General features: G+C 40.3%; 1 protein-coding gene across 1 annotated transcript; it reads right to left on the bottom strand.

Moving 5' to 3' along the window:
- Positions 1-1,475: 1,475 nt before the first annotated feature.
- Positions 1,476-27,310, bottom strand: SYTL4 (synaptotagmin like 4). The gene is made up of 16 exons (XM_069463153.1): positions 27,201-27,310; positions 26,732-26,947; positions 26,484-26,593; positions 26,148-26,250; positions 17,043-17,144; positions 16,491-16,566; positions 15,452-15,542; positions 15,236-15,339; positions 13,339-13,431; positions 11,996-12,174; positions 11,255-11,357; positions 10,575-10,736; positions 6,625-6,733; positions 4,664-4,763; positions 3,699-3,907; positions 1,476-1,836 (listed from the first exon to the last, which is right to left on the bottom strand). Exons 1-16 carry the CDS (start codon positions 27,308-27,310, stop codon positions 1,688-1,690), a joined length of 2,016 nt encoding a protein of 671 aa, XP_069319254.1. The 3' UTR covers positions 1,476-1,687.

Genomic DNA, 27,310 nt, shown 5'->3' with positions numbered 1-27,310 from the left:
TCAGGCAGCAATGTGGGGAAAGGCATATTTTCTTCAAATCAGCACAAGATGGTTAAGGAAGAGCATTTATCACTTTGGTTCTCACCCTTCACGCCATGGGAAAAGCAGCAGTAAGTTAGGACATTAGAGACAAAAGCATCTATAGAACTAACAAATGCAAACATTTGACAAGTGAGAAAGCTTTATTGAAGCACACATACATGTCAGGGGGTGGGAAACAAAAGAGCAAGTTACAGCCCAGGATCCCAAGTTATACCTTCCATTATAGTATCGATCCACCCCAAATTAATCTTTAAAAACATTCCTCCAATCAAGCTCTCATATACAATAGAAACCACCATAGCTGCCCTCAATTCAGTGGCCTTACAGGAAATCAGTTAGTAGCTGACTCTATGGAAAGGGATTTCTTCTCTGGTATAGACTCTTTCCACACACAACACTGTATAGATACACTTATAAGAACAAAAAGGTCAATTTGGATCAGTGAGTACAAGAAAATGAAACTTAGCTCACAGGACCCTTCTTTGAAAAGCCTCAAAACACCACACCCACACATGGAGGTCATGTTTAGGAAACAAATACCAAAAATAGGAATTGAAACCATGTCAGGTGGGAAGTCAGGATAACTGGGAGATTCTCTGTCTGCGTTCTCTTGGAACCCTAACAATCCCCAGCCTGGAGAAACACTGGGCCAGTTTAGACAAGACTTGGCTCTTCTGGCTGACACAGTGGTATATAGACCATATACTGTGTGGTAACATGCCCGAGACACAAACAGTAAGAAAGATGTGCTACATGAGAGTGAAGATGTCTCATCTTTCATTAGAGAAATGAGGCACTCTCTCCAACATCTGCTGTATCAGTTTAAAATACAGAGAATTCAGCGTGGGCTGTGAGACCATTTACCCTCAGTCACTCAAGTCCTCGGGGAACAGCTAAAAGCTCTCGCTGGGCATGTTCATGACTTAGTCAGAAGGCCATTATCTAATTAAAGTGCTTTTCGAAAGTGGCTCCATTATAAGAGTCCCCAAAAGTCTAGTAAAGGTGTCTAGAACTGGAAAAAGCTGGGGAATTTTTCTTAGCATTTCCAAGAAAAGCATTAGACCCAAACAAGGTAGAAACTACTCAAAAACAAGAAAAGTTAAAAAGCCAAGTTCCAGAAATTTATCAAGGTAGAAAATGAGTTAAAAGCATACATTGGAGAGGAAAGACAGGAACCACTCACCTCTCTCCCATATCCCTCTGTCTTTAGTGACCCAATCCTGCTTCCCAGAGCCTTGGCTTAGATCAAGCACAGCTTGAAACACAGGCTAATGCCAAAGGTAGCCAGGGCTGCCTAGGGAAGTAGGAACAAGGAGAGCAAAACAGAAGAGAAAAAGTTGTTTTGAAAGACTTTTTTAAAGTTAATCAAACCTCTTAAAGGCATAAGAAAGAATGTACTCTGAAAATATACTAGATTATGCACAAATAAAAACATTTTGAAGAGACCCTTATTCTTGAGCCTGCTTTATAAGAGGGAGAACAAGTCTGCATCACTCTAGCTAGCGTAATGAGATTTGCAGAAATACACATTTGTACACACACATACATGACACACACACTTTAAATTATAAATCTTTGCTCTTGGTTTCTTCACTTCCTCTGACTTGCCCTGGCCAGGGCTGGACCTGCAGAGGAGGACAGGGACTCATAAACCCAGCTTCTGCTTGGCCATCGAGGAACGGAGCTGCAGAGTCCCTTCCGCCCAAGACCCTGGGTACTGTCGCATCTTCTGCCACAGGCTCACTTCTTCCCCAGTCGAGTCCATCCAGTCCACCACTTCCCCATTACTGATCCCTGAGGAGAAACACCAGAGGAGGCTGAACAGGGGCCCCACTCCTCAGCCCACCAGGGAAGACGGGTTATACAGCAAGGACAGCCGCCCCATAAACGACAGTGTGCTATGAAGAGTAGCTGATGGGGACCGCAGTCTAGGAAGTGCTCCCGGTTCATCCTGAACAGATATTTCTGTGCTCCTGAGACCCTATCAAGAGACTTCAGGTTGATGAAATGGGACTCCAAATGGCACACAGTCACTAGAGACTTCTTATCCTGAGTCTTTTACAGAGCTCTTAGTGTCTGACACCTCATGCCAGAGCTATTACCCTTTTGTCATTGCAACTGGACTGAAAATTTTTTTACAAAAACTGAACACCTTTTTCTCTAGCTGCAGACCCCAGGCCCAAAGTTAGGAATGTATGCGGCCTCATTCCTATTATCCTGCACATTCATTCATTTACTCAACATTTATTGAGTGCCTACTGTGTGCCAGGTATTCTTCTAGGGTCTGGAGATACAGTAGTAAACTTACATTTAAATAGAGAAGACAGAAAATACAGAAGCAAACCAATATGTGTATTCGGAGAGTGAGATCAATGTTATGAAGTAAATAAATAGGGTGATTTGTAGTGCCTGGATCAGGACATACTGTGCAGGTGGTCTGAGGGACTCGCTGAGGAGACATTTGAGTCAAGATCTGAAGGATGGGAAGGAGCCAGACTTTCCAGACACAGGGAATAATAATTGCAAAGGTTCTGAAGTGGAAATGAGCTTGGTATATTTGGACAGCAGAAAGTCATCGTGGTTGGAGCATAGTGAGCAAGTAGAAGAGTGACATGAGATGGATCAGAAAGGAACAGAAGGCTCAGCTCATATAGGGGCCTGTAGGCATGGTAAGAACTTTGGATTGTTTTCTTAGTACAATAAGAAGCCACTGAAGGGTTTTAACAGGAGACTGACATGAATTGGCTTACATGTATAAAACATCACTCAGATGCTTTGTGTTAAATGCTTTGTGGGGGTTGTTAATATGCAAGTCGTATTAAGGCCATAAGAATGCAGAGACTGTGGGGAGAGCAAAAAAGAGGATGTAACATGCAGCCCTGAGAAACATCAACATTTAGGGTTTGGGTATAGAACGAGGAACCCACAAAGAAAACTGAGAAGGGGTGAGCAGTGAGTTAAAAGGGAATCTGAATGTAGCATCCATAGGACCTCAGTGTCCCAAGAAAAGAGGAGTGACCCACCATGTTAAATAGTGCTAAAAATTCCAATGAGATGAGAACAACACTTTGGCAGGAGCAATTACTCAGCGGAGTAGTGGGACAGAAGCCAGATCACAGTGGATTGAAAACTAAAGGCAAGGTGAGGAAGTGGAGACAGTTCTTTTTAAGAAATTAGATGGGGGACATGTGGCCAAGAGAAGATTTATTTTTATTTAATAAGATTGGAAATACCAGAGCGTATCTGTATTCCCCTCCAGTAGGTAGGGAGAATGAACCTGAGAGATGGAGATTACAGAAGTGAGGTCCCTGAGAAGGGGAGGTAGGTGGTACAGAACACTTGGACAGGGCTTGGCTTTTGTTAGCACAGATGGAAGATAAAAAGTATAGGTACGGATATATAGGTAGGTTTGTAGGTTTTCTTAGTGGGAAGATGATGGTTATATTATCTGTACACACAACAGTGCATGAGCTCAGCCTTCCCCTAGGCCTGGCACATAGTAGGAACTCAATAAATATTTGTTGAATGTTAACTGAAAGGAAAGAAGACAACTCTCACCACAGAGGAGCTTTGTGTGCACAGGTGGGGGGTTGGTATCGAGAATGGAATAGACAAGAGGTCTTTCAGACAAGTGAGGGTGGGGGAGAGGCTCTCACCAGTGCCAACACCCAGCCTGACCCCTCCCAGGAAGTCATTGCTGGCCAGGGGCTCCCGGTCCCACACAGTCAGTTCCAGGCACATGTGCTGTAGATCTTCCAGCCTCACACCATTGTAGACAAATGTATGGTTGTAGTGGGGATTCAGGGTCTTCTTCATCACAGGAGTTTTACGCTTACTGGCCTTGTTCCTCATGGGAAGGAGGTATCTGGCAGAGGGCGGGGAGTAATCAACAGCCTACTCAAAGCTGGCAGTGTCTGTCTAAATTCCCCCTGCCCCCGCCACAGGACTAGCCCAGGGAGGTGAGTCAACACCCAAATCCTAGTGCACACACCCCTCCTTTGAATCTGCTGAAGCAGAGCTCCTACTATCTCCACTAGATCATTCACCTGATTTAATTCCTTTAACCTGGAGAGAAAATGAATATAATATTATTAGTGAGACTGTTGTCTGTGCTCCACCAAAAATGGGTTTTAAATATTTCATTCCATTTCTACTAGGCAAGGTTCTCTTTAAATAAAACCAATAGCAATATAGTAATATCTATAGGCTTAGCCAATCATGATTTGTTAGAAAAGTTAGTGGGTAATCCATAATTTAGGGAAAGCTAGCCTTGCTTAAAAATTGTAGGGAACAAAACCCTGAGTTCCCAAATCTAGACAATCAGCAGACACAGATTTTTACCCAGGATTACTTAATAGCAGCAGTCAGAGAAAGGTCAGAATCTATCTGTGTACCCCCCCTCCTCTTTGGATATCAACATTACAGCCCAATCCAAACTGAGCTCAGACCAGTGCAGAGGTGGTGGTGGAGGTTTCGCCATTACCTAATTTCAGGAATAAAGTTGATTGCTGGGGTTGGTAGGACACACAGGGTAATATCCACAGAGAAAGGTTAAACTGGGTTCTTCTCTTAGCTCTCTTGTCCTGAAACTAGTTAGTTTGGTGCTGGTTCAGGGACTCACCCCTTGACAAAGCTGTCTGAAGTCCCTCCTGATTTGGCAGCCGTCAGGTTCTTGGCTTCTTTGATCCACACCTGGAGCTCTCCCCCTTCCCCACCTTTACCTGTAAGGAATGTCAGCCACAGCAAGTGAGCCCCTACAGCTGCAGATTTACCTTGAGTTTTCTCTACAAAGCATCTCCTTTCCTTGCTCCTGAAGGCAGCAAACTCCGTAACAATGCCCGACTTGTATCCTCAGTCCCTAGCACAGTGCCCAACAGTAAGCAACACGCACTCAGTAACAACCACAAGAGCAATAAACGCTTATTGAAAACTGGCTATGTGCCAGGGACTACGTTAAGCATTTAATTCTCAAAACAACTCTACGAGATATATATTATTATTGTCCTCATTTTGTAAATGAGAAAATTGAGACTTAAAGACATAAAGTTGCCTGATATTTGTTGAATGATTAAAAAAGAGGGAACTCCTCCACTTGAGTTCTTGATTCCATCCCCAATTCACAGGACTCAGCAGGCATCATCAATTTCAACCCCCCATCTCCCATCTTCTATGTCTCTTTCTCCACTCATCCCTTCTCCTCAGTCTAATGCTAATCTCAACTCTTTTTTCAAAAAAATCCTTTTAAAAGAAAACCTCCCCTAAACTTTATCTCTTCTTCAAACTATTCTCCACGGCTCTCTTTTCTTTGACCATCAATTACTCTGAAAAAAAAAGTCCATACTCACCACTTCTACTTCTTTGCCTAATTCACTCAGCCTAGTTTTTAGTAAAATCTGGTTTCCACTTCCACTAATCCACTGAAAATGTAATCTAATGCTAATTAGCTGTGTCTTCTCAGTCCTCATCCATTCTGACCACCCTCCCCCCCCACCACCCCCGTAATGTTTCAACACCGCTGACAACCCCTGGCCCTTCTTCTTGAAGCTCCCTCTTAACATGTCTCTCTCCTGATAACCCTCTACTTCACTGGCATTTCTTTCTCTCATCGTTCTTTAAAATATTGTTCCCTGTAGTTTCATCCTTGCCTCTCTTCTCTAGTCATTTTACATACCCTCCTTGGGGAGCTCATTGATTCCCCAAATCTTCTAGATTAGACCCGGCCGAAGGTATATTTTTAAAAGAACTTTGGCTTCCCATTGCTAATGGGTCAAGTTAAACTCCTTACTGTTGTGTTCAAGGCCATTTTCAGTCAGGTTCCAGCCTCATCTCCAATTCCAGCCCCGCTCCCACATATAGCACACTATAACTCCAGCCCCACTCACATAAGCGGTTCACTCTCCCATGCTCACATACAACCCCACATTTACTATGCCATTTTAAAACCTTTGCTCATGCTGTCCCCTCTTCTGGAAACACTCTTCTCTCCCCATCCTCCTTCTTTTCTTCCTAGTAAAGTCTTAAGGTCCAGTTTCAATGTTACCGCCTCTTCAAAGCTCTTACCTCTTCCAAATGTAACCAGACAGAATTCACCACTCCTATGTGTGTCCTTTTAACACGTGACTGTCTTTTTTACAAAAACTTAAGTTCCTCAAGGGAGAGCAAATATCATGTCTTACTCATTTATATATCCACAGTCACTAATACAGTGCTTGGCATGTTGAATTACTCTTCCTCAGCCTTCATCTTCCTGTCTCTTATACTTTACCACCCTTTCCAACTCTCTATTTCAGCCCCAAAGTTTCTGTTCTCTTCTGCCCTGTTAGTAGCTTGCCACAGCTGGACCAAGACCAAGTCAATTTAATAGCTTAAAAAAAAAAAAAAAAAGGAATGCCAATCCTTAGGCATTCCTTCTGGTTGAAAAATGCAGAAAAGGCTTCCTTAGTAAAGGAATATTCCCTGGAAAATTCAGGAAGCATTCCAATCTGGTCTCTCCAACAGTACTAGTCAGTAGCTAGCACCAGCCTTACACGTATGTTGTGCAGAAGACTAAGAGCTAAATCCAGGGCCCCAAAGAAAACTCACTCTTTTTCCGGTCACCTCCAACAGGGAGTTTGGAGGCTGGGATGTATTTCAATGAAACCACCAACTCGCCTTTGTGTGATGGCAAGCCAGTCGGGGACTCAGCACTGATCTGAAACACAGGGAAACCCAACAGGTCAAGCTGGGCTTCTCAGGAAATGTTGGGACATTTCTCTGAGGAGGTTCTAAAATTAGCCCCAAGAACAGGATCCTTCTCCTTATGAATACAATCCAGGGTCCCTAGGCCACGGTAGCCACAGGTTTCCAAGGCAGTTCCTTCAGAAGGAAATACAGAAGAACCAACAAATAGTCTTCTGCAATACCCATTATTATGCCACTTTGGGGCACAGTTACCAGATCCCAAATACTCTAAAAGCTCTTCCAGCAAGGTTGCCACACAAACTCACAAAGGACTGACACCATGATGAAGAATCGTGCTACCAGCATTGTTAGTAATAGCCACAAAGTGGAAACAACCTAAATGTCAATCAATATATGAAGGGTTAAATGAGTAATTTTAATGCCCTCATATGACACATGGCATGCAGTCATTAAACAGAATGCAGTGAATCTGTACATGCTGACATGGACAGATATCCAAGATATATTGTTAAGTCAACAAAGCAAGATGCAGAAAAAAAGTCCCACTTATATTAAAACATATTCATATTTGTACACGTGAGTATATATGTATGCAAATAACAATTATTATCATTATCACGTATATAGCACTTACTATGTGCCAGGCACTATTATAAGTACTTTAAGTATATCATTTTGTTTAATCCTCAAAATAGTACCTATGAGATAGGTACTATTATCCTCATTTTACAGGTTATGGAACAGAAGAACAGAGAGGTTAAGTAATTTGCCCAAGGTCACACAGTAATTGACACAGCCAGGATTCAAATTCAGACAGACTCATTCCAGAGTCCATGCTTTTAACCACTATACTATACTACGTAGGAAAATCCAGGATACAGACAAACTTAACACTTGTTTCCTCTAGGGAAGGGAGCAGGGAGCAGGATGGGGAAAGGAAAGAGGGCTTTCCCCTTTTATTCTATATTAATATCTATAGTATCTTTTTTATGAGAATGGAAAATATCATTTGTATGGTTTTTTTTAAAATAAAAAGTATTTTTTAAAAGAGGGCTTGCAAAGATTTGAGGGCTAGGTGGAGTGGAGCTCTGTTATACGGATTTGAATATGCTACAATTTTTAATTTTACATTTACTTTGGTTATTTTTAACTAATGTCTGCCTGTACCACTAGAATCTAAGTGCCAGGAAGATAGGAATCAAGCCTATTTTTGTCCATCCTAGTATGCCCAATACTTAGCAAAGTACCTGGCACATAGTAGGTACTCCACAAGTATCTACTGAATGAACGTAAGAGTGAACGAACGAATGTCTGGGATGAACAGCAAGTGGCCTATCATCGGCTTTGGGTGGCAGAATTGCTTCACTCTATTGGCTCTCTCTGTGTGACTGTGTTCTTTATGCTTTGGTATCCAGAGCATGAGCTGGTGCAGACTAGAGATACCCTTTCACCTGCCTGTGTTCACTGGGGTTCCTCCAACCTAGGTCCTCATTACTGACCATATCGATGCTAGGAAAGCATGATCCCCATAGGTTTGGATCAATGTGCCACATATCCAGAACACACAGAGTTTAGTATATGGCAGAGAGACAAAAGAATTAGGAGGTGGATGCAGGCAAGAGAAAACTGAATGAGAGCAAATGCATTGCTAGGGCAAAAAGAACAAGTCAGAAACAATGGGTATAGAAGGTTCTAAGTTAAAATACATATATAGGAATGGTCTTTCTTGTTGTTTATATATTTTTTTCTTATTGTTTATAAAATACCTGTAAAATTTATTAATTTCTAGACTGTGAACTTCAGTGGACTCTTAAAAATTAGAATTTAGCATTAGCTAGAAACTGGCATAATTGTTTGGGGAGCACATTTTCATTTTGGCTCAAAATATATGCAAAGGTCAAATACTTCCATTTGAATGCAGTTTCTTCTCTTTGTGTAAAACCGTTTAATTAGCAGTAGTTCATGATGGTTTACAGTGACATTTCTCATATAATTATATCAACTGTAGGCCCTGAGAGAATGACTTGAGTGCCAAATGGTTAAGAAATTCTAAGTTTCTAATAACATGTTATGCTTTGGCAATAATTGCTTTCCTCTTTGTTTTTATTGATGTGTAATATTTGTACATGTCTATGGGGGTATATGTGATATTTTGATACATGCAGAGAATGTGTAATGATCAAGTCAGAGTATTTAGGGTAACCATCACCTGAACATTTATCCTATCTTTGTATGGGGAACATTTCCAATCTTCTCTTCTAATTATTTCGAAATATATATTATTAACTACAGTTGCCCTACTGTGTCTATCAAATGAATTCCTGATTTTATTAATATTTAAAGAGACAAATTTAATGCTGTCACTATTTTTTTTTTTTGGAGAGTAATAGATATCAAAACATTGGATGTATATTTCTTTTGACTCAGCAATTCCACCACCAGGAATTTCTCTGACAGCTACATTCACAAGAGAAAGCCAAAATACAATGCAGGACAGTTTTAGGAGGAAGAAAAGTAAACAATTTAAATGGCAATTAGTGAAGGAATGGTAAATAAATTATAATACAGGCACATGAAGGAATAGTGTGCAGCAATTAATAAGAGATAGATCTGTGATAACATAAAAGTGTGTCCACGATAAATTATTAAATGAAAAAAATCAAGATATGTACAAACAATGAGGTTCATGTTAGCCCATTTGTATAAAAAGGGAAAAATATATAAATCCATAGATGTATATCTGTGCTGCTTAATACAAAATTTCCAGAAGGACATCCAAGTGTTGTTAACAGTGGTTATTTTAAGGAACGGAATCTACTTTTCTTTTTATACACTTTATGTTGTTTTAATTTTGAACCATGTGCATATAAATCCTCTTATGCTTTTCTTAACATGGTAAAAAGTTCAAATGTTAAAAAAGGGCATATAGAGAATACTCAATCTCCCTTCCCCCTCAGTTTCTCTTCCTAGAGGCAGCCACCATTACTAGTTTCTTGTCTATCTTCCCATAGATATTCTATATACCATGTATTGTTTTAAACATTTAAAATGCTACTGTAAAAAATTTAACAAGAACTTTGCCATGTCATTGTATAGTTTTGATAATCAAGAAGTTGCTAAGTCTTCTGTTTTAGCAAAATTTCATCTTAACCATAATGACAACAATCTACTGAATGTCCATATGTGCCAGCCACTGACTGGTACTTTGTATACAACCCTGAAAAAGAGAAAAATTATTGTTATCTCCATTTTATAGATGAAGAAACTAAGGCTCACAGAAGTTAGGTGACTCACCTAGCTGGCAAGTGACAGAACTAGGATTCTAACCCAGGTCTGCACTCAGATCCCAGGCATATTTTGCCACATTGCTACACTCTTGCCTGAGGTGCCATCTCCAAAGTGAAATCTTCCCTGGCTTGTGTACACAAAAGTACAGCAATTGGAGCTCCATGAATTGCTTTAGTACCCACTTCTTTAGTGAGAAGGTTAGCTTGGAAAAGGAGGGCAGATTAGGATACACACAGAAGGTTAGCTCGGAGAAGAGGTGAAAGTTAGAATGTCAGGATACACCCAGATTCTGGAAGGTTAGGAGGCAAAGCTTGGCACACATACGCGAAACTTTTTGAAGCAAAACCATGGCTTCATACTTTGCCTGGTTTACACAGAACTCACACTTGACATACATGTTTAAATTGCTGAAATTGCTGTCAAACTCAGAAACCCCACCAGGGTGCACTAGAACTCTACAGAACACTATATTCAAAGACACTACCAGCAGAGACCAGCAGAGGCTGCTGCAGACAATTCTACCTTCCAGCCAAGCTGTGGAAGGAGTTGTTAAAGCAGACTACCTTTCCATGTAAAGGGAGGCAATGATCCAGTTTCTTATCGAGCTTCCAGGAATCCATCTGGACCTCTGCCTCTCCAAGGAAAGTGTTTCTGCCAAAACGACCATGATGCCAAACTGAGAACTGCAAGGTCCTCTGGGCCAGGAGAGACTCTGGGATCTCATACTGTGAAGGGAAGGTAGAAGCCCAAAATGATTAGTTAGTGGTAATTCCGCAGAAAAGATTATTCTGAAACCTGAGCAACCATAACCAAAGTCCATCCTTCTGAATATCAAGTTACTTTAGTCCCTAAGCATTTTGAGTTTCCTCAACTTACCCCATTTTACAAAAACCTACCATATTCCATAGGAGGGCCTAGAAAATTAATTAATTTTTCCTTGAGTAGGTGAGAGAACACTGGAACCCCAAACAGAACTGCCAAGGAGACTTCTTATCTCAAACGGATTTTTAAAATGAGATTTGTGGCCACGTGAATCTCCAACTTCACAACAATCCAGGAAAGCCATATCATCTTTGTCTTCTTCTCTGGGAGGTCAGGATGTGAACAGATGGCCAGAGTGAGTCCTCAGACACAGACGTGGGCCACTGAAACCCATATCACATGGCCATGTTGCAAAGGAATAGCTACAGTTTAGGGAACAAGATAGAACAAGTTCTCTTACCCTTGGGGTCTAAATACTTACCCTGAGGATCTCATCATACAGTGGATTGATGGTGTCTCGCTTGATGCTGGTTTTTCTTTTTCCTTGGCGGGATTTGTCAGGCAGAAGATAAGTCTTCACATATCTAGAAACCAAAGAGAGTACTGAGTAGTTTGCTGTCCTTTCTCAAGCCTATTCACCACTTCCCTGCTCCCCATGTAAACATGCCATGGAGAAATGCAATGTCAAAAATGTCCCATCAAGCCCTTTCAAACACATGCCATTCTTGCTTTTTCACAATCCTGGTCCCTTTCCTACATCACGTCTCCCTCCCCCTGCCTCCCAGAAGGTGATGAGTTCTGATCAAGAGTGCCTAGACTGGCTGGGCACGGTGGCTCACGCCTGTAATCCTTAGCACTCTGGGAGGCCGAGGTGGGCAGATCATTTGAGCTCAGGAGTTCAAGACCAAGACCCCATCTTTACTAAAAATAGAAAGAAACTAGCTGGACAACTAAAAATATATAGAAAAAATTAGCTGGGTATGGTAGCACATGCCTGTAGTCCCAGCTACTCGGGAGGCTGAGGCAGAAGGATCACTTGAGCCCAGGAGTTTGAGGCTGCTGTGAGCTAGGCTGATGCCACAGCACTCTAGCCTGGGCAACAGAGCAAGACTCTGTCTCCAAAAAAAAAAAAAAAAAGAAAAGAAAAGAAAAGAGTGCGTAGGCAGATGCCAGGGTCTGCTCTCTGGTCTCAGAGCATCAGTTGGGTTCCAGAAGTACTCACGGGTTAGAGCGCTTCTTGGCTTCGTCAGCATAGGCCAGCTGGTGGCACTCCTTCACGTGGATGACCAGAGTCTGTGCTTGCTGCTCATACTTCAGGGAAAAGGCAATCTTGCCAGTCACAAAGATGTTCCCAAAATCACCAGCTTCACTATAGATGCTCATCATGCTGCCGATCGTACTCTGGAGATAAAACACCCACAAACATCTGGGGAAGGCACACTCCCCCACTCACATTGCTCACATCTTTCCTCACGATAAAGCCACAATCACTGAGCAAAACAAAAGTTTCAGAAGCACCTGCAACAAACCAATACAGCCAACAGTCCTTGATCCAGAGGATAAGACAGAAACAGTCCTTGATCCAGAGGATAAGACAGAGCTACCAGCATACTAACAATTGTTCAGGTCAATAAATCAGCACGTGACTCACCTAGGCTCTTAGCTTCTCTTCTTCCCCTCTTTTTATACATTTTAGTGTTAATTTTCACCTGCCCCAGGAGGTGGGCAAGGAGTGGACAGGTAAGGTACAGGTAAATCCATTTTTCATATTTGTTATATGTGCTAAAACACTGGCTAGAAGGGATTAGTTACTAATTAAAACAAGGTGCCTTAATTGTCTGTGGATTTCTTTTACCCACCTTATCTCTATCAAGACCTATAGTGAAAAGAGATTGGGTCAGAATTGGAAGTGGGTGAGTAGGGCGGAAATAGCACCAGAAGTGAAAAGGCACCTTCCTCCCTGGGAGTAATCAGCTGTGCAAGCCAACATTGTCTTCCTGTGCATAAGTGTGAACAAACCCTAGTCACCCTTGTTCCTGACCATGTTTCCCCTAAATATCAATCGTCATACTTAGGACAGATGTAGACCCTGGTTCTTAAATGTCCCTTTAACTTTATGATTCTGACTAGTATCATTGATCCTTAACCATACCCTGATGCCAATTAATCCTGCCAGAGCCCCTCTCATGACCTCATTTTACTTTAATGTGAGAATTTGGAGTAGGCTATGATGGAAAAAAATCTGGTCTTGCTCACTTCATGGCCTGGATACCTCCTAAGGGAAGGAATTATGGTTATTGTTCACAAAGCCGTGATGAAGAATGTCCCTAGCCCTAATTACCTAATGTAATAATCTCCAGGGCAGAGGCTCAGGAAGTCACATAAATGGCCACTAAGCACCTACAGCCTAAATTGAGGATAAAAACAAACAAACGCATCTCACTTACCTGGAAAGAATAACTAGGATGATTTCCTCAGGTCAAGTCCTGAATCTGCTTTAGAGAGGCACTGCTTTCCTTTCTGGTATCCCAATGTGCGTATAATCTCAGAAGTAATAGAACTTACCATGGAGGAGCCACTTTGCATGCTGCTTCTAGCTAGCTTCTGGCGATGCAACTTCACCAGGTGGTCAATGTCTTCTTCTTCTTCCTCCTCCTCCTCTTCCTCTTCCTAGAGCAATAAATACAGATTCAGAGTTAATAAAAATAAGAAAATCTTCAAAGACTAATATCTTTCCTTTAGTGGAAACCATAATCGTTGCAAAGCTCTGAGGTGTCGTGTATATGTACGCACGCATCCTTATTTTCATATGTCTCCCCATTTCAGGCTTCCCAGCTCTATTCCAGCCATCCTCCTCATATCTCAAAAGAATAAGAATATTTAACGTTTTTCATAGGAGCTATTAGGTTATTAAGTATGAAATGTCCGATTTCCTTATGTACTAAGTTTGACAGTTGATATCTCTGACATTTCTTGTTTTATGTTTATTGTGAAGGTACATCCTCAGTCTTTCAAATGCACGTTTTGGCTTGTGATTATCTTTCAAATTTTTTTAGAGCAATTTTTGTGAAACCATGAATAAGCAAAAAATTCCTGTTATTTTCAAATATGAGTTCCATTGTGGAAGCAATGCAGCTCAGACAGCTTGAAATATCAATGAAGCGTTTGGGAAGGATGTGGCTAATGAATGCGCAGTACGTCAATGATTTGAGAAGTTCTGTTCTGATTATTTTAATCTTGAAAATAAGCTATGTGGGTGACCTGAGACCAAGGTGGATGACCTGAAAGCTGTACTGGGAGCGAATCCATCTTGACCGATGCATGAATTAGCAGCAAGTTTTGGTGTCACTATTCCAACAATATTGGACCATTTGAAACAAACTGGGCAGGTAAAGAAGCTGGATAGATGTGTGATCACATAAATTAAATGAGTGTCAGAAGCGATACCGTCTCAAAGGTTGCCTTTCTTTACTGTCACGACATAAAGGCAAACCATTTCTACACCGTATTGTTATTTGTGATGAAAAATGGATTCTTTTTGATGATTGCAAGCATTTGGCACAATGGTTGGATAAAGATGAAGTGCGTAAACGCAGTCCAAAAGCAAATATTCATCTAAAAAAGCTAATGGTGTCTGTCTGGTGGTCCAGCACTGGTATTATACACTACAGCTTCATGAAAGCTGGTCAGTCGATTACAGCGGATGTCTACTGCAACCAGTTGGACAAAATGATGAGGATGCTTGCAATTAAGAAGCTGAGAATGGTCAACAGAGACAGGCCAATCCTCTTGCAAGGCAACGCTCAATCATATGTTGCACAAACAAGGCTGCTCAAACTATAGAAGCTGGACTTGGAAACTCTCTGTCAGCAGAGAGTTTCACCAGACCTTGTACCAACTGACTACCGCTTCTTCCAGGCTTCTTGCAAGGAAAAACATTCAATTCTCAACAAGCTGTGGAAAATGCTTTTCGTGATTTCATCACTACTTACTCGCCAGGCTTCTTTGCTGTTGGCATAAACAAGCTACCCTTAAGATGCCAAAACTGTGTCGACAGTTCAAGTGCATACTTTGATTAATTGTGCTGCTACCTGTTTGTGATATAATAAACTGCACTTTTGATTTGAAATCGGACATTTCATATTTAATGACTTAATACAACTCTTTCCCATTTGACTGCCCTAACCCAGCAGTCTCCTTATATTTTAATCAACAGAAGTATTTATTTGAGACCCCAACCATATATCCAGCAATGTATTAGAAAATAAAAGAGACAGCAAAGACAGTCCTTTCCTTTAAGCTAATCAGGAAGCAGATTTACTTTAGAAATTTGGGGGAATCAAGATTCATGCTGCCTTTTCCTAAAAAATTAAACAGGTTGATTGAGAGTATCAGGTACTAAAGCCAACTCTAGATAAATGAAATTTTATGTAATGACCAAGTCAAATACAAGGGTACTTACCATATCTACACTGAGGCCTGGGACAGATTTGCTTCTGTCTCCCAAGGAGCCACTTTCATGCCCCACGTCTTCTGGGCGAAGATCTATCACAGATTTAGTGTATTCTGAGTGGAAGACCAAAAACTCAAATCAAAAGAGACCTATTCTTCATACCAAGAGCCCATCAAGTGTACTCAGAACTTCAGTCCCAAAAGGCCATGAAGGGAAACCAGCTACCTGAAGGCCTGAGGATTTTTCTGGTGTTCTTCTTGAATATCATTTCACCCTCATCGACAGATACCACATTTTGACCCCCAGGCTGAGTTTCCTAGGAAGGAATAAGGGTAAGGAAATGGGAAAAGGACAGATGGGTAGGTGGAAGGAGTGAGGATGGCCTTAAGCAGAATAAGGCTCAGATTTTCGCCAAACTATGACAAACTTAAAGGAAAGATTAAATGCCTAGAAGAAGTATAAAATCTATTTTCTCACATATTTCAACCAAAACCTTAGAAAATGTTCTCAAGTGAATCTGAACTCAAATTTGTTTAGTTGAATTCCTGATTTAAATTCTTCCTAGACATCTACTCTAAGGAAAAAAAGACATTATATAAAAAAGACATCTGCACTTAAATGCTTATAGCAGCACAATTCACAATTGCAAAGATGTAGAAACAATCCAAGTACCCATCAATACATGAGTGGATTAATAAAACGTGCTATATGTATAACATGGAGTTCTACTCAGCCACAAAAAACAATGGTGACATAGCACCTCTTGCATTATCCTGGATGGAGCTGAAGCCCATTCCCCTAAGTGAAGTATCACAAGAATGGAAAAACTAAGCCACACGTATACTCACCATCAAATTGGTACTAATTGATCGACACTTATGTGCACATATGGAAGTAACATTCATGAGGTATTGGACAGGTGGGAGTGGGGAGGAGGAGATGGGTATATTCACACCTAATCGGTGTGGTACATACTGTCTGGGGGATGGACACACATGTAGCTCTGACTTGGGTGGTGCAAAGGCTATATATGTAACCTAAACATTTGTACCCCCATAATATTCTGAAATAAAAAATAAATAAGTAAATAAAAATCAAAAAAAAATAAATTTTGCCTAGGAAGGAGGGAAAAAAGAAAAGAAAAGAAGGGAGAGAGAGAAGGAGGAGAGGAGGGAGAGCAGAAGGGAGGAAAGGGAGAAAAAGAAGGGAAGGGAGGGAAGACACACAGGCATGCAGGCACACTGACCAATAACCTGAAGCTTACCTTTTCTACTTGAGATTTGGGGGCAGACATCTTCTTCCATTCTGGAAAGAGGCCAGACTTATCCAGAGAGTCTCTCCTGGAGGTAGATTCAAAAGTTATAACTATGTCACCTCCTCCCCTTTCCCTTCTACCCAGGGACCAAAGCTCTATAGGAGAGCCACTGGCTTAGAATCATCGTAGTAACCAAATCTAGAAGATACACTTCATGTCTGATTTACCTTGAAGGAATGCAGAAGATCAGATAGACCACTTTGCACAAACACAAACACTCACACCCCCATTCCTAAGAGACAGCAGCAACAGTTGCTGCTGGACTAGGAAGAATCCTCCACGCTGCAGCAGCCTGGGGAAATTAACATGCTCTGCGCTCAGAGCCAAATCAGTAGAAGTGCTACGGAATGACTTCTGGTGAGGTCAGAGAAAATACTTCATTTGATTTTCTGAGGACAGAAATCAGGAACACTGAAGACATAGAAGCCCTGCATCCTGATGCTAGAAAACAAAACAGGAACTTGGGTTGAGAGGAGGTGAGGGAAATGCAAGGAACCTCACCTGGAGGTGCTGTCAGAGTCAGCTGTGAAACTATCCAGACTCTCACTCTCAGCTTCCAGTGCACTCTTTCCACTTTTCAGCTTCGGCACTTCAAATGGCACGCTAGGATAAAAACCAAGAACCAACAATTTAAAGGAAGTGGGCTCTCCTGCCTCTAGTCAGGCCTCCTTCCTACCAATTCACAAGGGTAGCCTGAGTGAGCTTTCTAAAATAGAATACAGTTAAAAAAAAAAGTATTTATTTATTTATTTTTAGAGATGGGTCTTGCTATGTTGCTCAGGCTGGAGTGCAGTGGTTATTCATAGGTGCAATCATAGTGTGCTACAGCTTGGAACTCCTGGACTCAAGTGATCCTCCCACCTTAGCCTTCTGAGTAACTGAGACTACAGGTGTGTACCACTGTACCCAGCTGAGTACCACTGTGCCCAGCTGAGTACACTTTTAAAACTCTTCAGTGATTCCCCATTGCTGTTGGGATTGAGTTCAAACTCCTCAACAAGAAAATCCTTATGCTTTGGCCCCTGCTCACTTCTCCAGACTCATCCTTCACGCTCCACACCTCCTCACACTTTACATTTCAGAAAGATGAACTTCTTTTGGTTCCCTGAATATCCCAAAGCTCTCCCTCTTCTCTCTTTCCTCTGCCTGGAATGTTCTCTTCACAATAGCCATTTTTCTTCACCTGGCTAAATCCACTGTTTCTTCAGGTCTCTCTTTATATCAATTCCTCTAGATCTCTCTGACCACGCCCCGACCCCAAGTCTGGATTAGAAACCTTCCCATGTCCTCTCAAAGCATCCTGATTTCTTGGTAGCAGTCATCACATATGTAACTATTTGTTTATGTCTTTTAAAAAATTACTTAATTTGTTCAATAATTTAAACAAATGATTTAATGTCTTTTGCCTCTATTAGACTAAATTCCATGAGATCAGTGACCACATAGCTTGTTCACTGCTGTGTTCCCAATACCTAAAAGGGAAACTAGAATAGAGTAGGCATTCAAATATTTGGTGACTGAATTCTTGCATAAATGTCCTCAATGGGGCTTAGGTATATCCATAAATAAGCAGTATGTCTGGAAGACAGTATTTGGAAAAACCAGAATTCTTTTCAGCTTAATCAACTTAATGAAGGATAAACCTGGGCATTCAAAATGGCAGTCTTCATCTCTTAAGGGAAGGACACTGTTCCTGGGCCCCTTACCTCAAAGAATTAGTGAGAGTAGCAGGAAAAGGAAAAAACTCATTCTTCCTCAAGTATTTCGAGTAATGTCCCTTGACTCCTGGGACACCATACTCTCTTGGTTTCCTCCTCCAACCTCACAAGCTGCTCCTTCTCTGTCTCCTTTGCTGGTCCCTCCTCCTCTCCCAGACTTCTAATCTCTGGATTGTCTCTGGGCTTCTTCCTTGGGCTGCTTCTCTTTCCTTTCTAGAATTATCCCTAAATGATCTCATCTAGTCTCATGGCTTTAAATATTCTCTATAAAGTAATAGCTCAAATTTACTTCTTACTCAAACTTGTCTTTCCAATGGCCTACTCGATGTCTCCACTTGGATGTGTCAAATACAGCAAGCCCAAAACCAAAGCCCTAATCCTCCCCTGAACCTGCTCTTCGCTCAATCTCATCAAATGGCAACTCCCTTCCCTTTCGTTTCTCAGGTCAAAAATCTTAAAAATCATCCTTGACTCTTCTCTTTGCCCTCACAATACAAATCAAATCTGTCGGCAAATCCTCTTGGCTCTAACTTCAATGTATATTTAAAATCTGATCCACTCTCACTCCCTCTGCTGTCATTACTCTGGTCCCAACCACCATCATCTAGCTCCTGGATGATTGCAGTAGCCTCCTAACAAATCTCCCTGCTTCTTTCCTTGTCCCCGTACAATCTATACACAACACAATGGCCACAATGAGCCTTTAAAATATAAATCAGACATAGAATTACCCTATGACCCAGCAATTCCACTCCTAGGTACATATTCAAGAGAATTGAAAAACACATGTCCATGCAAAAACTTTTACATGAATGTTCATAGCACCATTATTCCTAATAGCCAAAAGGTGGAAATAACCCAAATGCCCATCAGTGGATGACTAGATAAACAAAATGTGATATATCCATATAATGGAATATTATTCATCCACTGAAGGGATTTAAGTTCTGATATTAATACATGTGTCTGATATTAAGTGAAAGAAGCCAGACACAAAAGACCACATATTGTATGACTGCATTTATATGAAATGTCCAGAATAGGCAAATCCAAAGAGACAGAAAGCAGATCAGGGGCTGGGAGAAATGGACAGTGACTGCTTAATGGGTAGGGTGTCTTTTAGAGATGATGAAAATGTTCTGAAATCAGACAGTGGTGATGGTTGCACAACATTCTGAAAGTACTAATGTCCACAGAATTGTACACTTTAAAATTGTTAAAATGATGATTATATGCTATGTGAATTTTACCTCAATTTTTAAAAAGAAGAAAAAATAAGAGTGTGTTGTTCAGAGCCATCCTTCTCACTCAGAGTAAAAGACAGTGTCTTTACAAGTGCCACCAAAGTCTTACATGATCTGCTTCTCACCCTGTCTCTGTCCTCATCTCCTCTCATCCCTCCTTGCTCACTCAGTTCCAGATTACTCAAAAGTGCCAAACACAAACTCACCTTTATACCTGCTGCTTTCTCTGTCTACAGTGCTCTTTCCCCAGGTACCCTCAGGGTTTGCTCCTTCATTTGCTTCATGTCTTTGCTCAAATGTCACCTTATTATAAAGACTTAGCCTGGCTAACCTAAAGAAAACAACATATGTACACACATGTATTCCTGGCATTCCCTATATCTTAGGTCTGCTTAATTTTCTCTATAGAACTCTCAATATCTAACCTATTATATATTTACTTGATTATTTTCTGTGTCTCTCACCCCCCAAATCTAAGTCCCATAAGCAAGGGACCTTTTTGTATTCACCAGTGTACCCCAGGGCCTAAAACAAAGCCGGGCACATAGTAGGCATTCCTAAATATTTGCCAAACAAAAAAACTAGTAAGTGAACAAAGAATGAGGTAACAAAAATCTATAATGTCTTAGCCGGTAAATAATAAACTTTTCAAGTTGCCACATGATGTTTGAGATAGTTCTGTGAAAGGAGACAGCAGGGGTGAAATCCCAGGACGTGCGAGAGATGAAATGGCAGTCATTCCTTGAGAGACATATTAGCTTTATAGTACAAGACACAGCAGGGGGCTTGATTTCCTTTTTTTTTTTTTTTTACTTTAGAATCATTTGTTTCCCCTCTGTTCCAAGGAAGAAAGAACCGCAAGTGGAACCATTCCTCTAGAGAGGCAGTTTTAACGATGGTCCATGGAGAGTATTTTCTGCTTGTATTTTTTTCCTAAAGATTAATACGTACTGATCCAGAGCTGATACAAACAACCCTAGGGCAAAAAAGCAATTATTTGACATCTGTGCAGTAAAAAATAGACTAAGAGATGGGAGCCCTGGGCTCTAACTATCTGTATGATCTCAGGTAAATCACTTATCCTGCTTTCTTTTCTGTAAAAATAAGGGGGTTGAATTAAATTATCTCTGAGGCTCCATAATTTTATGGAAAAGATCATTTATGGTCACTTAATCTGTTTCCATGTTTAGGATGAATAAGAGTCTTCTGGGTCCAATGAGACAAGAGGTCACAGACAGCCAGAAGCAATAGATTTTAGAAATTACATTTTGACCAATGATGTCAGATGTGTTAATCAGGTTCAGCAAATAAAAGCCATTCTTATCCTTATCCACAAAGAATAAAGGGGGCCTCATCACCTGGAACAGATGAGTCACCCACCCAAGGCTGTGTGGATAAAATCACAGTACATATATATGATGAAATACCATACACATATCAAAAAGAATGAAGTAGACCCTTGGTGCTGATAAAGAAAGATGTCCATGTTATATTTTTCTACAATTTTTTTCTTCTACACCTTGAGTTATAATTGATATTAACTGCACATGTTAAAGTGTGCAACCTGACGAGTTCTGACATATGTATACACCTGTGAAACCATCACCACAATTAAGTTAATGAACATACATATCACTTCCAAAAGTTTATTCCTGTTCCTTTCTAATCCCTTCCTTCCTTCTTACCCCCGTCCCCAGGCAAATGCTGATCTGCTTTCTGTCAATAAAAATTAGTTTTCGTTTTCTAGAATTTTATAAAAACAGAATCATACAGTATATATTCCTTTTTGTTTGGCTTCTTTCATTCAGCATAATTATTTTGAGATTCAGCCATATTGTTGCACATACCAATAGTTCGTTCCTTTTCATTGCTGAGTAGTCCATTGTATAAACCAACCACAGTTTATCTACTCACCTGTCATTGGACATTTGGGTTGTTTCTAGGTTTTGTCTATTACAAATAAAGCTGCTATAAACATTCATGTATAAGTGTTTGTAAGGACATATGCTTTCACTTCTCTTAAGTAAATACCTAGGAATGGAATGGCTTAATCAAAAGGTACGTAGGTACACACTGAACTTTTTAAGACACAGCTAAATTGTTTTTCAAAGTGGCTGCACCACTGTACATTCCCACCAGCAGTGTATGAGAATTCCAGTTGTTCTACATCCTTACCAATAATTGATATGGTCAGTCTTTTTAATTTTAGCCATTATGGTAGGCATATGGTAGTATCTTATTGTGATTTTAATTTGCATTTCTTTAATGACTAATGATTTTGAGCATCTTTTCATGTGCTTATTTGACATCTGTATAGTATCTTTGGTGAAATGTCCATTTGCTCATTACCCATGGGATTGTCTGTATTACTGAGTTTTTAAAGTAATTTTTCTTTTATTTTTTTCACTTAACATATATACAGTATGATCCTTTTTTAGAAAGAAATTAAAAATTTAGGAATCCAACTCATATGTGTACATTTAGACAGTTTGGTAGTCTATACACCAAAACTATTAAGAACTATTACCAATAATTGTCTAGAGCAGAGGAAGTGAAGTTACTGGAGGACATACTTTATATATTTCTATATGGTTTTTCAACAACCATATAAAATGTGATAAAGTCATTTCCCTTTGGTTGAGAGAAAGGGGGGAAAGTGAGTGCACACACACACACACACACACACACACGCATGCACAAAGCCAAAAATTCAGTAGCAGAGACCAAATGAGGGGCCGGGCACAGTGGCTCACGCCTGTAATCCTAGCACTCTAGGAGGCCGAGGCAGGAGGATTGCTTGAGGTCAGGAGTTCCAGACCAACCTGAGCAAGAGCAAAACCCTGTCTCTACTAAAAATAGAAAGAAATTAGCCAAACAACTAAAAATAGAAAAAATTAGCCAGGCATGGTGGCATGTGCCTGTAGTCCCAGCTACCCGGGAGGCTGAGGCAGGAGGATCGCTTGAGCCCAGGCGTTTCAGGTTGCTGTGAGCTAGGCTGACGCCACAGCACTCTAGCCCAGGCAAGAGAGTGAGACTCTGTCTCAAAAAAAAAGAAAAAAAAAAGAAACCAAATGAGGAAAAAATTAAGCCTCAAGTCATAAAGTTTAAAAAAATCATGGCTGGCCAGGCACAGTGGCTCACACCTGTAATCCTAGCACTCTGGGAGGCTGAGGCGGGGGGATCGCTGGAGGTCAGGAGTTCAAGACCAGCCTGAGCAAGAGAGAGACCCCATCTCTACTAAAAAAAAGTAGAAAGAAATTAGCTGGACAACTAAAAATATACAGAAAAAATTAGCCTGGCATGGTGGCACATGCCTGTAGTCCCAGCTACTGGGGAGGCTGAGGCAGAAGGATTGCTTAAGCCCAGGAGTTTGAGGTTGCTGTGAGCTGGGCTGATGCCATGGCACTCTAGCCCAGGCAACAGAGTGAGACTCTGTCTCAAAAACAAAAATCACGGCTAAGAAAACAGAAGATTTAGCTCAGTGAAGCTCCTTAACTAATCCCTTCCAATGTGGCAATGTGCAGATTAAGCGAGTGAGTAGGGAGTCCTGGGGTAAGTCAAGAAAAACAAAAGTCCTCAAAATTTGTAACTCGGGTACCACTATGGGACCTCAAAAGAGGCAGACAAGACTGCTGGACAATGTCATCTCCCAGGGTGCTGGTATAAACTAGAGGATTCACCTAAGGCCAGGACAACTAAGCCCTAGACCAAGACATGTAAGAGAATTTCAAGAGACCAAAACCCAGGACTCCAAGTTGCCTTCCACCCCTCCCCTTAGGTTATAAGAAAAGACGTATATAGAAAGCAACATTCAGTCCTTAAACTTAAGTATAGCTGGATGTGGGAAATAAATTGTTTCAAGTTGAGGTGAGAAGCCTGTCTAAAAGAGTTCACATATACTGTATCAGAGCAAACAGAGATATAGAAAAAACTTCCCATGTTAAACATGAGTGAAATGAAATTTAATCATCTGGCAGATATATAAATAACCATGAAGCGGGGAGAGATGGAAACAATTTGCAGGATGGACCAAGAACCCAGTCTGGAGAAGACTATAATCCTAGGAAAATAAGTAGGTTTCTTCTGAGTGCTTTATACTATAAGGGTACTTAATAAGAATATAGATTCAAAAAAGCATAAGAGTTCAAACACAAGATGATAAAATAATGAATTAAGAGAAAAAAGATTAGAGCGAGCAAGGAACAAATTAAAACTGAAATAAGATAATTTATTCAAATAATTATATTGGAAATAGCAAAAAGTAAGAAAGGGAAGGAGGAAGGGGGAGGGGAGAAGAGGGGAGGGAAGAGGAGAAAGAAAATGGCTGAAAAACAAACAATTAGCATGGAGGAATGAGTTGGGCTAATCATAGTTAATTGCTTTCCTCTTTCTCTTTTTCCATTGCATTAGACAATAAAAGAAAAGGGCAGAAATGGAGGATAAGAAAATCCAATATCCCTGAAAACAATCAGGGAAAATGACACAGAATGAACATCATTGAGTTACATCCTTAAGTTACTAAATTTCAAGAAAAAGAAAAGGGATTTTTAGGCAAGTCTAATCTCCCTCTCTCTCTCTCTCTCTCTCTCTTTCTCTCTCTGTCACACACACACACACACACACACACACACAGAGTTACCTACGGGGAGAAAAACAAGAGTCAAGTTGTCCTCAGATTTCTTCACAGTTACATTCAGTGGCAGAAGAAAATGGAACAATGTCTACAACACACTGAGGGAAAGAAAATGTGACCTAAGAACATATTAATAATATCCAGCCAAGATACCATTCAAATATAAAGGCACCTGGCAGATATTCTTAACATGAAAGAATGCAATAAATATAGCACCCACAAGCCCTTCTTGAAGGAACTTCCCAATGATGAAATCCAGAAAACCAAGAAATAAATCAAAGTAAAGAATTCAAGAATTGAGAAGTCATGGTACAAGGCCTGATTGCAAGCATATAATCCTTTTAAATATGAAACTAAAACTAAGCGAACAGGTAAAACAAGCCAATGATTTATGGTTGTACAACAAAATGTAAATGTTATAAACTCTGACAAAGTAAAAATAATTTATTCAAATTATTTTTTCAAATATTTCAACAAATTATTCAAATTCAACAAATTCAACAAATTGTTCAAATTATTCAACAAATAGTGGGAATAGGGGAAAATAATTTAGAGGAAGTGTAAGAAAGCTCTTCCTCTTTCATAGCAGAGTCCACTGATAATGTTTAATACTGAAACAGGTAGACTTAAAAAAGTGACCATTAAATCCACTCCTAGATATCTACCTTACAGAAATGAAAACATATGTCTACGCAAAACTCATAATGAATGATCACAGCAGTATTACTCTTGACAGCCAAAAAAGTGGAAACAACCCAAATGTCCATCAACAGATGAATATAAAATGTAGTATATGCATATAATGAAGTATTTGGCCATAAAAAGGAATAAAGTACTACAACATGGATGAACCTTGAAAATATTATGTTAAGTGAAAGAAGCCAGATATAAAGAAGCACATATGATTCCATTTACATGAATTATCCAGGAGAGGTAAATATATAGAGACATAGATTGGTGATTGCTTAGGGATGGGGAAGGATGGAGAGGTTGGGCCAGGGTGATAGCTAAAGGGTAAAGGGTTTCTTCTTAAGGTGGTGAAAATGTTCTAAAATTAATTGAGGTGATGGTTGCACAACTCTGTGAGTATAATAAAAACCATTGCATTGTATACCATAAATGGGTGAATTGTATGGTACATAAATTATATCTCAATAAGGCTGTTACCAAAAAAAAAAAAAACAAACACTAAATGACTAACTGTATAATGGCTTTCATAGTATGCTTTCTTTCTTTTCTCTTCTTTTCTTTTTTCTTTTATTTTTTTTCTTTTTTATCTCAGCATATTATGGGGGTACAAATGTTTAGGTTACATATATTGCCCTTGCCTACCCGAGCCAGAGCTTCAAGCGTGTCCATCCTCCATTCTGTGCGCATCGCACTCATTATGTATGTATATACCCATCCCCTCCTCCGCCCTCCCATCACCATTTTACTAAGTGAAGTATCCCATAATATGTTTTCTTAAGCTTAGAGGAATTTAATGACTAATATCTTTTATGGTTAAAAAAAACATTTATCTGAAGATTAGCAATTCTCCCCTTTTAGTATTTTATTCTCTTAAATTCAAGTAAAATTAAACAGAATGATTTTAATTTATGATACAATATTCAAATTTTTTCCAGTTTATCCATCCAGTCACCCTTCTAGTTATATATATAGAAATGTGATTTTCACATAATGTGAAAACTTGGGTAATGGGAATTTGGGTGATTTGTTGCTTTCTTCTTTCTTGCTTCCTATAAATGGTTAAATTTTTAATGAGTATATGTTATTTTTATTTGTCTTCACATTGTCCTTATAAAGAACAAAGAAATATGTCAAAATGTTAATGTTTACGTGTGAGCAGTAGGATTAGGAAGGATTTTTTTTCCTCCTTTACTCTTTTCTGTACTTTCCAATTTTTCCTATGATAAACATCTATTATTTTATAAACAGAATAAAGTAAAAGAATAATAAAAGAATTAAAGGGACATTTTAGTACTTCTTTAAGTGATCACTTGCTTCTTACCTGTGCTCCTTCTGCTGCTCCTGAATGATCTTTCTTCCTGGCCAGACATCACCCATCTGTGTCTGATAAAGGACGGACTGTCCCACTGTCTCTCTTTTATTCACTTCAAGACAGACAAAAGCATGGCAGGGTGGTGATTATGAGAGGGGAAAAGGAAATAATTCTCGTAGCATCTCCCCTTGAAACACCACATTTGCAGAAGGGGAGGTGATACAATCTCTTATATTCCTCACAAACCGGCTGAGCCCACTGAGTTAAGACACCACCAGTCCATACCAGAGGATCTATCACTGAGGTTAAGGTCAGCAGGGAACTATCTCTAGATAGGTCCAGTACCTGCAGGTTTGCGGCGCAGGGACATTCTGATTATCTCACTGCCTGTGCGGTAAGGAAAGCGATTGACTTTCTGGTCATAAAACCAGTCCCCAGTTGCTTTCTTCAGTTCTCTGGGAAGGAAAAAAAAGAAAATGATATATGGATAAAGAATGGCTCTTGCCATACAACCAACAAAAGCTAAGGCAAGAAATTCTCACAACAGCTGGGGCCTCATCTCCTCTGTCTACTCAGCCATAGGTGACACTCACATTTCCTTGGCGCACACCTTGCACCTCCAGATACCATTGCTCTCCTGAATGCGGCAGTCCCGACACACCAGGTGATTGCAACCCCGACAAGTGTTCGTCTTGGGAGTCAAACGGCCCAGGCTCTCCTGGCACCGGGCACAGGTCCGATCACTATAGTGTTGGCTGCCCCTCTTGGCCCCTTTCCTTTTTATCTCCAGTAACTCATTCTTTAGGCGCCTGCCAAGACCCAAAAGAGAAGCACAAGTGGATTCAGGATCTGCATGGGTTGAATGGAGAGGGGCTGAGGGGTAAAGACAGTAAGACTATTTGGTTCTGTGAAACCAACAAACTCAGAGCCCAGCTTGGCCCAACAAAGAGCAGTAAAGTCATATACACAAGCTTCTCTGAAAGTCAGTTGGGAGACATAAGAAAAAGCCCAGATATCATTGGTCAAAAGCTTGAAATCCCATGATTTTTCTGGGACTCTTACCTAATCCTTTTCTCATCTGCTTTCCGGAGCTCCTCATCTCGCTGTAGAACATTGAGGATCAAATCCCTTTCTACTTCAGACAGAAAAGAGAGGTCCAGTATCTCTGACAT

This window comes from Eulemur rufifrons, chromosome 30, assembly GCF_041146395.1.
Source record: "Eulemur rufifrons isolate Redbay chromosome 30, OSU_ERuf_1, whole genome shotgun sequence".
Classification (NCBI taxonomy): domain Eukaryota; kingdom Metazoa; phylum Chordata; class Mammalia; order Primates; family Lemuridae; genus Eulemur; species Eulemur rufifrons.
The sequence above is the reverse complement of the archived record's forward strand: the minus strand, read 5'-3'. Positions and strand labels throughout refer to the sequence as shown.

Bases quoted from the DNA above. Each gene is read 5' to 3' on its own strand.
- SYTL4 (XM_069463153.1), bottom strand. From the start codon at position 27,310: ATGTCAGAGATACTGGACCTCTCTTTTCTGTCTGAAGTAGAAAGGGAT. The intron at 26,948-27,200 runs GTAAGAGTCCCA...GGGTCTTGGCAG, and splicing joins GCAGATGAGAAAAGGATTAG to GCGCCTAAAGAATGAGTTAC. The intron at 1,837-3,698 runs GTGAGAGCCTCT...GTTTCTCCTCAG, and splicing joins CAGGCTGGGTGTTGGCACTG to GGATCAGTAATGGGGAAGTG.